Source organism: Cricetulus griseus, assembly GCF_003668045.3.
Source record: "Cricetulus griseus strain 17A/GY chromosome 1 unlocalized genomic scaffold, alternate assembly CriGri-PICRH-1.0 chr1_1, whole genome shotgun sequence".
NCBI lineage: Eukaryota > Metazoa > Chordata > Mammalia > Rodentia > Cricetidae > Cricetulus > Cricetulus griseus.
In genome coordinates, this window is record NW_023276807.1 from 30541544 (window position 1) to 30553866 (window position 12323).

The window sequence follows — 12323 nt, forward strand, 5'->3', positions numbered from 1 at the left end:
ACCACCCATGCCTTCTCAGGCTGTGCAGGACCACACTATTGAGTCATCTTGGAGCAGAGAGCACATTTGCACAACACCTGGAGAGACTCATGCCCAGTGTGGCCATCTGTAATGCCAAGCTCTTGATTTTTTTTTTAATTTTTATGGTTATGCCTCTGTGGAAATATTGCTGTTGGTGGTCACCCTGGAGTGTGACTGACAACTGTGACTATACCCAAATCCCTAGCCACTAGGTGTAACTCTCTATGGCAAGTGCAGTCACAGGCCAGTGTACTCAATGACATTTCCTTCACAGAGGGCTTAAAATTTGGCTTCCTCTAAGATGGAAGTTTCCCACAAAGTCCTGTAGTTGGTTCTGTCGGCTGTCTAGAGTACCAAGGGTCTTCAACTGTAGGCATCCAACTGGGCCCTCAATCAGGGGGGAACCGAATGGCCTCGTATGTATTCTATATCCAGAGTCAGTTTGAAAACAAAGCCTGGGAGTGCAGTGATGGACAAGATATTCTCCTTTCTAGAAGAACTGGGACACTGTGTGGACAAGCAGCAACAGTGTGTTGATGGAACAGGGCTGGAGCGGGGGCAGCAAAGAGCCCACTAGGGGGTTTGTGGGTAGCCATGTACTTGATATAGACCTTGGAGGATAAGAGAAGTTATGCATATGATATGGCAGGTAAGTTTGACACCAGGAAGCAGTGACAGTATGAACACAGGACGCAAACTGTATCACACAGTGTGTGCATGCCAAGACTGTATGAGAACCAGAGAACTCCCCAGTACTGCTACTTCCCCCCAGTCTGAGGACCCCACTCTAGACACAAGCAAAGCCACAGAGAATTAGCTGCCATCTTCTGTCTCCTATATCTCATGGGCCCCCCTTCATATTACCATGGACCTCTAACTCCATTTGCTACTCCTGGCCAAGATCTCCTTCCCTCTGTCCCCTCTCAGTACCAACTCCAAAGCACTGTGAATTAAGTATAATCTATGGATGGTAGATAACATTCACTCTTTGTGGGGCACTGTAACTTATCCTGGGCAAGGTGAGCCCGAATAAGCTGCTTCTGTAAGTGGCCTTGGTCATGGTATTTCATCACAGCAACAGAAAGGAAAGGAGAGGAGCACAAGAGTGGAGTAGGATGTAGGAAGGAGTAAAAATCGAAGGAGTAACCACTTAGGAAAGCAAGAAGCAAGAAGAGTAGTGAGGAGAAATGTCCAGGCACTGTGGTGTCTGGTCCAACCTGTCACCCAAGTTCCAGACCCAGGGCCTCTGATCCTGCCTCCAGTGACTTCTTTTATTTCTCTGTTCATTTGTTTTTCAATAATCTCCTTGTATGGTTTTGCTGAACATCCCCCAGTGAGCAGAAGTTGTCAGTCCCTGGCAAGCCCAGGAACTCTGAGAGTAAGAACTGATGGACTGATGGTGTCTAAGCCAGGCAAATGAAATCGCATATTGAAGAGAGGAGCCCAGACGTTACATTTTTAATAAGTATTAGGATGAAAATTTCAAGTGCTGAAAGCATGCTTTATTGACATATTCTTAAATACTGATTTTGCACGGATTTTTCCAGAAAGTCCCAGACATAGGGACTTTTAATAAATCTCATGACTCTGATTTGATCTCAGTGTCATGAGCTTTTAATATGTCATGTTTGTGAATTTGGGGTTGAGAAGTACTTGGCTAAATTCAACTTAGGGGGAGGATGACAGATTCTGTGATTTCTCTAAAGTCTGTCCAGACTACTAAGATTCAATATCCACACTCAACATTAGGACCAAGCAGAGCAGATTGGAGGATGGCAATAACTGAAGAATCTCAGCTATCCTGGGATCTCAAAGGCCAAACTTGGCAGAAGAAATGGCTCCATGTCAAGATGCCTTTGTTTGGTTTACAGATTCTGGGCATTAGAGCTTGAGTTCACAGATGTAAGGAAATGGATTCATGACCAATTTCAGAACTAATTTTGACATTATTTTGCACTAACAAAGCAAAATATATGTCAAGAGAGGAAAGAGAAACTTCTAAGCATGCTCCAATTAAGAGGAAAGCAAAGATCAAGTGAGGAGATGCCTTTGAATTAAGCTCACACTGAAAGGAGTTCTGTCTGCTTGGGCATATAGGGTTTTTAATCACTTTTGTTTCCTGTGCTTTGGTGTGTTTCCGAGGAGGAGGAATTCCAGCTTGAGCTTTCCTGATTATAGCATTGAGAGCTATGATCAGGTCTAGTGAACAGCATGAGGGACCCTTAAATATTTGTGGCAGAAGTCCCCAGATGTTGAGAAAACACAAAGACTTCTGCTGGGCTTCACCGGTAAAATGCCAAGAATCTGTCCTTACTTGACTCTTCAGCTTCACCCATCTATCTTCCTGGTCTTCAGTCCCTTCCCATCTTAGGTATCTGGACTCTTTTTAAAAGTGTTTAGTTGCAGTATGTTTCTCTGGACAGCAACAGAAGGGCTTCACAGAGAACAGACATGTACCTGCTTGTAAATGTGTCATCAGCCAACACGGCACGAGCCCTTTCCCCAGCCTCCTTCTGTGGAAAATGTGAGGTTGGCCTAACTGGGGAACATTTTTATCTGGCCAGTGAACGCTGGCTATGGTTCCTCCTGTGTTTGCCCTCTGGATTGAGAGAGTGCTCCACCCAGAACCCCCTGAACACAGGGCATTGTCAAGCTTTTGGGCCACCACACAGAGGCTGTTGGTGAGGCCTAGAACTCTATAAACAAAGATGTCTCAGGAACTCTTCTGAGTGCTCATGATCTATGCTTGTAATGACAAGCAACTCTAACCATAAAGTGAATCACGTGTGGATCATCATTTAGTCATGTAACAAACCTGTGGGGCTTAGATTTGAACTTAAGGAGGAAGAGAAAAAGGAGGAGGCAGAGAATAAAGAGGAGGAGGGATAGGAAGAAGAGAAGGAGAAAGGAGAAAGAGGAGGAAGATGAAAAAGAGGAGAATTAGGGGGAGGAGGAGGAAGAGGATTTGAGATTAACTTGGTTGAGTCTGCAAAGTCTATATCCCAATAAGGCCCATTCTTATGTTCCAGGTAGAGATTACTTGGGGCAACAGTACTCAGCCTAGCTTATTGTACCCTTGCCCAGCAGAACCCCTTAGGGTCAAAGACCTCACACTTAAAGATGCAGAACCCCACCTGCTCTGAGTCATCATCACCATAAACTTTACTCTCTCTCTCTCTCTCTCTCTCTCTCTCTCTCTCTCTCTCTTTGTTTTTGAAAAACAGGGTTTCTCTTATCAGGACCACAGTGCTGATGAGAGAATGGGCAGCTGGTACCAAGGTTGTGACAGCAAAACAGCAGAATCCTTTACCATTTTTATGGGCTCTTGGCAGCTGTAGTAGTTACTTTCCTTGTTGCCATGACGAAATCCCTGACAAAAACAACTTAAAGAAGGGTTTATTTGGCTTACAGTTTGAGGGAACACAGTCCATAATGGTGAGAGGCAGTTGACTAGAGTGGGACTCCCAATCTTCTCACATCTTGGTAGATAGGAAGCAGGACGCAGACAGGAGGTGGGGCTGGTCTATAAAACCTGAAGTCTTCCGCTCCATAAAACCCGAAGCCTTCCCCTCCAGTGACCCAGCAAGTACCATTTCCTAAAGGTCCCGCAACCCTCCCAAATGGTGTCAGCAGCTGGGGATCAAGTGTTCAACATGTGAGCCTGTGGGGGATATTTCTCTTTCAAACTACACCAGCAGCTTTTGCTTATTAGAGCTGGATTTAAGATATTACTAACACATGTTAGTAACGGACCTACAAAAGACAGTACTCCCTGCATCTGGCCTGGCTAACACAGATAGACTGGAAGGGGATGCCCATGATTAACTCAAGGTCATCATTTCACTGGACAGGTCGTATGACTCTGGGAGGACATAGCCTGGCTGAGCCTAAGGGTGAACTCCCAGAAAAGTATTAAGAGCACCAAATCTGGAGGCAGCCCACCGGGCTCAATCCTGACCTTACCACGGTGGGAACCTTGGCCAGGTATCCAGGTACATGGCTTCTGTGTCCTTCAACTTCCACTCTCCAAGGGATGGTAAGGTGCCATTTTCACAGGCTTCTCATGGGGAGCAAATAAATAGGTTGGCCATAGAAGCCAACCTCTTAGACCCTGGTGGCTGATAAAACAGACCATCACTATAAACATGGCGATTCTTATATGAGATTTTTGCCAATCAAGAATTCCTTTCTAAAAGATTCGGTGGAGGGGGATGGTAAGAAAGCTCAGCTGGTCAAGCTGCCTTCCACGAAGTCTGACAACCTGAGTTTGATCCTCAGGATCCTCACGGTGGGAGGCGAGGACAAACTCATTGTAAGCTGCTTTCTGACCTTCACACAGGCACTGTGACACACACACATACACACAAACACACACACGGTTGCTGCTCTTCCAGAGGACCAAGTTTGATTCCCAGCACCTACACAGGACAGCTAACAACTGTCTGTAAAATGTCCTCTTCTGGACTTCATAATCTCACAGTTTCTCCCTTTCCTCGCCCACCCCCCACACCTTTTGATAAAACTCTTCAGGGCAGTTTTCCTCAGTGTCCCTAACACACCACTAAGCACCAATATGTTATTGTGGAATAAAATGGATGTTATAACCAGTAAGTAGTATATTGACACTGAAGTCTATGTACTAGCCAGAGCTTAGTGCCATAATGATTAAAGTGTTGTTTTGATAATTATCCTGGCTATAGATGGTAGGACCACAGCACAAGGTTCTGTCCTTGTGACATCTCTATGGAGCAAGTGTGACCAAAGCCCCAGAGCCCACACTGCCGTCACTTACAGAGCTAGGAACTGAATCTTTCAGTTGAGCCTTATTTACACAGCTCGTAGTCTCAAAAGGCAATGCATTAACTAACATCTTAGGAGTCTCTGCTAGCTCATCTCCAGCCAGCAGATTAAAAGGGAGAAGGGGGTGGGGCAAAGGCAGGCAGTCATTCTGAAATTCAGTCATATCACTCTGGTCAGGTGGTCAACCGCACTCAGTGTCTGGGCCTCTCCCATCCTTTGCATTCTTTCTGTATTTTGTGGATATTTACATTCAGGCATTGTGTGCAACATTGAGTCAAGTTGGTTTCTTCTGGTATCAATCTTGTATTCCTTCATGGGTTTCTGGTAACTCAGAACAAACAAATCATTAACACAGTGTGTGCTAAGCAGTCATAGCATGCAGATTCCCTCTGTAAGGTGGAGTATACATGTACCGTTATGATACAGAATGCAAAGGCGTCACTATCGGTCCCTTCTGTCCCTATCACAAGGGCCACCACAGAAGAATATACTTTGTTTGAACACAAAGGAGAGTGTCCTCAGAAAGGGCAGCTTTCTGGCCCATGGGGATGTCCAAACATAGTCCAGCCAATTACATGGATGAATAGAAGTTGGTCCTCAGGTGTTGCTGTGTCAGACTCTGGTGACTGCAGGTCCTGTTTTTTGTTTGTTTGTTTGTTTGGTTGGTTGTTTTTTGTTTGTTTCTTTGTTTCAAGACAGGGTTTCTCTGTAGCTTTGGAGGTTGTCCTGGAACTATACCAGGCTGGCTTCGAACTCACAGAGATCTACCTGTCTCTGCCTCCCAAGTGCTGGGATTAAAAGTGTGCACTCCCACCGCTTGCCTTAGGTCCTAGTTTTAACTTGATGGCAAGGTTCTGCAGTTTCAGAAGGCTATGACTCTAGAACATCTCATGTTGGAAACTCCAGTTCAGCATTTATGAGGACCAGGCAAGGCACAAATATTAGGGAAACATAGGTGGATACAATGGGTCTCTGAAGTCAGATGGGATGTGGCTATAAGCCCAGAGTCTGTTCATTACCATCCAGGTTCTGTTTTTGTTTATTTGTTCCCTGGGCCTCAGGCATCTGCCCTTCTTCTTTCCAGGCAGGAATTGATGGAGAAAGCATTGGCAACTGTCCTTTCTCCCAGCGTCTCTTCATGATCCTCTGGCTGAAAGGAGTCGTGTTCAATGTCACCACTGTGGATCTGAAAAGGTAAAGGGCCCTATGTTCATGGGGGAACACCTAGCACAAGGAAGATTCAAATAGGATGAGAGAAAGCCAGTGCCATCCAGTGGCTCCAGGCAGCCTCTGATAGATTCCATCTCATTGCCCAGAACTGTTCCCAGAGTCCAGCCCAGGACACAAAGGAGGCTGAAAAAACCAGGCCCTTCCTCAGAGCTGTGCTTTACTACGCTGATTGGTGAGAATTGATTAGCAAGAAAAACAGAAAACAAATGGCCCACTCACTGAGTGTCTGTTTCAAAGATGAGCCCAGGCCTCTGTAATATTGATTACAATGGCATAGACATTGCATTTGAGGGACCCTGGTGGGACTTCAGGAGTGACAACTGAGTCTTCAGGGAATTGGAATCCAAACCATTTCCGATCCTTTGTCTTCACTCTCATAATCCATAGTGTGAGGGTTCTGGACAGGAGAACTGCATATAAAGGTACTAGAAAGAAAGAAGTGGCTTGATTGTGTCTGTTTATTTAAGCTTTTAAGTATAATTTTATTCATATTGGAGCCTCATGAATACTAGTCAAGTGCTAAACCACTAAGCTGTAGCCCTGACTAGAAGTCTTGAAGTGTAACAGGTGTCTTACTCCACTGGGGCTAGCAGTGCCCAGAAAACCTTTAACACATCCCTCTGCCCACAGTAGAAAAGCATCCAACACAGTCTATGCTCTATATAGTTTTCCCAGTGCCTCTCACTGAGTCCTATCTACTTGTAGGCTGGCCCACTTCTGGCTGCTCTTGCTCCCAGCAGCTCTTGGCTAGGGGCTTCTTCCATGTAGACAGGCTCCTCTTCCTCGTCTCTTCCAAATTATAGAATACTCTGCCTCCAGGCTCAACTTCAGTCCCAATTCCTTCGTAAGGCCTCTGTATCCCATCACTTTCCAAAGTGGCCTCCCTTTAAACTCACCTAGCTCCTATTATCTATCTTTAGGCATAATCATTATTTAGCATTTCACTCAATTATAACATCTATAGACACAGTGCTTTATAGCCACCGAAGGCTTCCCCGTGTAAAATCCTGCACTACGTAATTTATACGGGGAAAGTCCATGACTCCATATTGTATTATACAGAGAAGCTGAGACCAACCCCCTGAGGTGACCTGCTCCGTGTGTCCATCCAGAAACAGGAAGGGCTGCTGCAAAGATCCTAGTGTCTGTCGTTGGTTTTAGTGCAATAAGGGAACATGTGTCTGCCATGCAGCTAGTGTCTTTAACGACTGAAAAGAGCAGACTCTAGGGCCTGGGGGAGGAGCTTGCTTCCACAGAGACCAGAGCTTTTAGATTCTCACCTCCAACCTCTGGATTCACCACCAGTGAAGATGGCTGGAGTACCCAGCTGGAGTTCAGGCTGGGGAGAAGTCCTTCCAGCATCCTAGGGATGTCTCTGTCTCTCACATTATCAGACCTGGTCCTGCCAACAATGCCTCTGTGAGGCAGGCCTGGTATAGTGTCACCTTAGTTTACAGTGCCATCTACACACACATCTGTTCTAATTTCTAAGAAAACTAATCTCTTACTCTGGCATCCCCATTGATTGGCTGGGTGACCTTGAACTTTTCTGAGCCTCGGTTTCTTCATCCATCTAATGATGATTAAAAAGAAATGCCTTCTTCATCCACAGGAGTGCTGTGGAGGGTTTCAGGAGGTGGGACCATGGATTTATGTTCGGGATTATACTTGGCCTACTGCACGAATTTGAACTCTTGGCAGCAATGTTATATTTAAGCAATGTTCCTGCCCCAGTGTCACTGTCAATCCAAGGAACTAAAGAAAAAAAAATGAGGCACATGGAATAATTCACAAATCAGACCTGGAAATATGCAATTCTGTAATTTCAATTGTAAGTGCTAATAGGAAGTCTACACAGAGGGGAGGGGTGTGACTGGCCATCAATCTTTTGGCAATGCCCAGCTAAGCTTCAGAAGCCAGAGTGGCATGTCCCCAAGGTGTCAGGATCCAGCAGTCAAAGTGTATCCAGTATCCCAGAAACAAAGCCACCACACTATCAACAGATCACTGTATCTTTAAGCCACAGTAACTGGTCAAAAATAAAATCTGTGAGGACTTCCTTCCTTGCCAGTGTCAGTTGCTAAACAGGAGGAACCGGCCAAGAACGTCCTTTCTTTATGTGAAGGGAGGGACACACAGAGTCAACAAAGGCACTAAGTAAATTAGATTTTAAAAATACTTGGAGTCTCAAGTGTCTTGAGTTCCAAGTGTCGCAGAATGAGGCTGGAGAGCAGCCTGTTGGGAGTGACATGGGAGCAGCATGTCATTGAAATTCTTCATGTCCCCTCCCTAAGGTCTCCTCCCTAACTGATTAGGCCAGGAATTTGTCTCATTACAGATGCCTCTGCCCCTCTAGTTGACTTTTGCAGTGCCTTCATCTCATATTTTCTGCTCCGACGTCCACAAGGAATGTTGCAAACTCACAGAGCATTTTGGGCAATGGACACTCCATGTGCCCAGGGGCTCCTGCCATCATCAGCCCCTCTCTCTTTCCTCAGTGCAGCCCTCTGGTTCTCCATTGTCTGTTGCCATGCCCTCTTCCCCTCCCTCACCCATCCTTGCTGTCACATTTGACCACCTGGCAGGAGGCACTATAGAAGCACACCTCATCACTGGCAGTATCAGAGTCAAGCCCTCCTAGTTGCTGTCACCAGAGGCACCTCCTCAGTGGCAGTTGGTATGCTGTCCAGCCCAAACTGGGACCACTCGAGGCCCTACTGAGGGCAGAGTCCAGAAAGTTTAGTTGTTCCATCATTGGGTGTGCACTCCAAATTCCCCCACTCTTCTCCAACATCTACGCCTGCCTCTCTGGATCATGGGGAACCTCAGCACCTCTGTGTCCCCACTGCGTGTGCTGGAAGTGGTGGGGTTCACTGACACTTGGTTATGAACGTGAGTGCCATACCCAGGGGCCTTCTTTCTTCTTTGTGTTGTGGTATGGGGACCGAGCCCACAGCTTCACACATAGTAGGCAAGTGCTGACTGCATCCCCAGCTCTCTCTCTGCACTTTCTGCTTTGGTATAGATAGCATCTTGCTAAGTTGCACAGACTAAACTTGGAATTCACTCTGGAGCCCAGAGGACTTCCGGCATCAGCTCACCCATCTGGTTGGGTGATGGGCCTGTGTTCTCTCTTCTGAGGGACTGGTCAGCTAAGTACCCTTCCTCTACAAGGTCTTCCTAGTCCTAGGAAAACCGGTGACAAAAGGAATCAGCTTTCCCAAACATATGCTGCATTTACTCAAGTCTTGTTAGAAAAATGAAGCTGTAATTCTTTGGAAATTGATAATTTATAATCTAAGCTTTCCCCTAAATGCCCCCAAGATTTGTTTTAAAATATTCTACTTCTGACTTGGGAGATTTTAAATTTATATATATTGAACAGAATTTTTAAAATACTTCACAAAACTACTAATTTCTAGTGAGATTAAAATCATAGTAGTCACATTTTAAGAACAGTTTGTGCTCAAATTAAGATTAAAAACAATAAAGGTGAACTATGCTGGATTAACAGGTTACCAGTAGGATAGCTACCTCCTAATACGCAATAGTTTCTTTTTAAATCAACATCAGGTCAACTTTTGATCTCTAATTTCACCATTAAAATTATTCCTTTTTAATGTAAAATTTTATTTTATATGTATGGGTGTTGTATACCTCCATGTGTGTCTGCTCACCTTGTATGTGCAGTACCTGAAGAGGCCAGAAGAGGGCATCAGTTCCTCTGGAAGTAGAATTATAGGCAGTTGTGAGCTGTTAGCTGCGATGTGGGTGTTGGGACATCGTCCTCTGGAAGAGTGGCCGATGCTCTCGACTTCAGAGCCATATCTTCAGCCCCCAAGTCCTTCCTTTCTAAGTTAAGATGTATATTTGATTTACATAGTCATTAGAAATACCTAACTGCTGAGAACTTCCTCATGCCCTGCACAGTGCTAAGATTTTCCCCCATCCTGAGCCGAAAAACTTTTCTTAGATTCTTAGTTATATTCTTACCTAGTAGCAGTGGGGTCTCTTTTGTCTGTTTGATTGATGGATTTTTGGGATGATGTTCTGTTCTGTAGCCCAAGCTGGCCTCACAATTGCAGCGATCCTCTTGTTCCAGCCTCCCAAGAGCTGGGACAACAGAAGTAGACAGACCATCCTGCCCAGTTCATAATTCTTTGTGTAGAGTCCTTGGCTACAGCTTACCAAATGCTTCCTGACCTATAAAACTGTAGATCTGTAGAACCTAAGCCCATGATTTTTCACTAGGACCCAATGGGAAACTGAGCAATACAAAGCTCTTTGGACCACACATATTCCATTTATTCGTATTGTTTATCTCTTTCTTTCTTTCTTTCTTTCTTTCTTTCTTTCTTTCTTCCTTCCTTCCTTCCTTCCTTTCTTTCTTTCTTTCTTTCTTTCTTCCTTCCTTCCTTCCTTCCTTCCTCTCTCTCTCTCTCTCTCTCTCTCTCTCTCTCTCTCTCTCTCTCTCTCTCTTTCTCTCTCTCTCTCTCTCTCCTTTTTGAGACAGGGTTTCTCTGTGTAGCTTTAGAGCCTGTCCTGGCACTTGCTCTGTAGACCATGCTGGCCTTGAACTCACAGAGATCCACCTGGCCTGCTTCCTGAGTGCTGGGATTAAAGGCGTGTACCACCACTGCCCAGCTATAGTCTTGTTTTTTTTTTTTTTAACTAATATTTCTTTCTCAAGGATCCCCCACATCAGGGGCTATTTAGAGACAGAAAATGTATCTGGTGAAGTCTAGGAAGATACTGACCAATGTCAGATGTTAATTGTTACATATTAAAATTGTGTTACTTATAATGGAAGCATATGAACTTGAGCTTGTGGTCCAAATCCAGCTCCCCTACACATATAGCTTTTGGATTCAGAGATATTCCTTAAGGTAAAAGTGGGATCTAGTGTGTTAATTTTTTTTTTTTTTTTTTTTTTTTTTTTTTTGTCTGTGGAGACCAGAATAGGATATGAGAGCTCCTGGAGCTGGAGTTATCAGCAGTTGCGATCTTCCTAATGTGAGTGCTGGGAACCGAACTCAGGTCCTCTGGATGGCCGGATGTGTCCGTAACCACTGAGCCATCTCTTCAGTCCCAGTGCATTAATTTGTCATGCCTGGAATTGTTTCGTTTGGAAGCACAGCCCTTCACAGTTCCAGCTGGGAGCTAATTTAGACAGTCACCATGATGCTCTCCAGATTTTTTCAGTTGTGTTTAGTTTCATCTTGTAAAGTCCCTCATTCATTCCCTGGATGAGATTTCTGTGTCACATTATGGTCCTGCGGAACTCTATCCAGCTTTTACCGTCTTACACCCCATGCCACAAATCTGGTTACGCTACGAGCATGCTGGTTAGCGCCGGACCGGAGTTAAGGTTAAAGTCTTCTCAGAACAGGAGGGCCCCTGACTCCCACCATCACCTGAATGTCCCTCTCTCTACAGAAAGCCAGCCGACCTGCACAACCTCGCTCCTGGTGCGCACCCACCCTTCCTGACCTTCAATGGGGATGTGAAGACTGACGTCAACAAGATAGAGGAGTTCCTGGAGGAGACCTTAACCCCCGACAAGTAATGCATTGTTTCTTTGCAGTCATGGAAAGGGAGCCGGTTAGCTGTGGGCAGGCGGATTCCCAAAGGGGCTGCTTCACTTTGGCGCAGGGGCCTCTACTTTTCAGTCAATCTCAAAGTGGGTCCACTAAGGCCAGTTCACGGGAAGTATTGCCAATCAGTTCCTACACAGAGTGACTTTAGGAACCCTGGGGAGATTATTAGCTCTCCCTCACCCATCCAGGCTTGTTTCACTGTCTTGAGTTCACTGTACCTGGAAAACCTGAGAGGGGCAGGTGATAGAATGGCTACAGACCTGGAAAGGAACAGCTGGTACCAGAAACTACACCAGGAGTCACAAATCTGACCAAGTCACAGATAGACAAATACTGCCTGGGACTGGCAGATGCAAGAGCTGGAAGTCCTCCAGTGGGAGGGGTACGTTCACTGCTACTGATAACGAGAGGAGAGAAGAGACATAGTCTAAAATATGGCAGAGCCGAGGCTCATTCATTGTAGAACACTGTAATTGAAGATGAAAGCAATCACACCTCATTGTTAAACCAGAAAACTGGCACTGCTTACAGATACTTAGGGTAGCCAAGGAAAGATTTTCGGCAAACGCCTTGGAGATTCACTTGTAAGTCATACTCCAGGGGCTGGGAAAGAAAGTGGTGCAAAGGGTTGAGAATCTGGCTCAGTGGATGGGTGCTTGTCTGGCATGTGCTAAG

General features: G+C 45.4%; 1 protein-coding gene across 2 annotated transcripts in view; it reads left to right on the plus strand.

The window, feature by feature from the left end:
• The window catches only part of Clic5 (chloride intracellular channel 5), a 147770-nt gene that overhangs the window by 88569 nt on the left and 46878 nt on the right, over positions 1-12323 (plus strand). For both annotated transcript variants that reach the window (XM_027387439.2, XM_027387440.2), the window contains exons 2-3: positions 5906-6015; positions 11488-11613. In XM_027387439.2, the coding sequence (XP_027243240.1) occupies positions 5906-6015; positions 11488-11613 (236 nt within the window). The remainder of the gene's footprint in view (positions 1-5905; positions 6016-11487; positions 11614-12323) is intronic.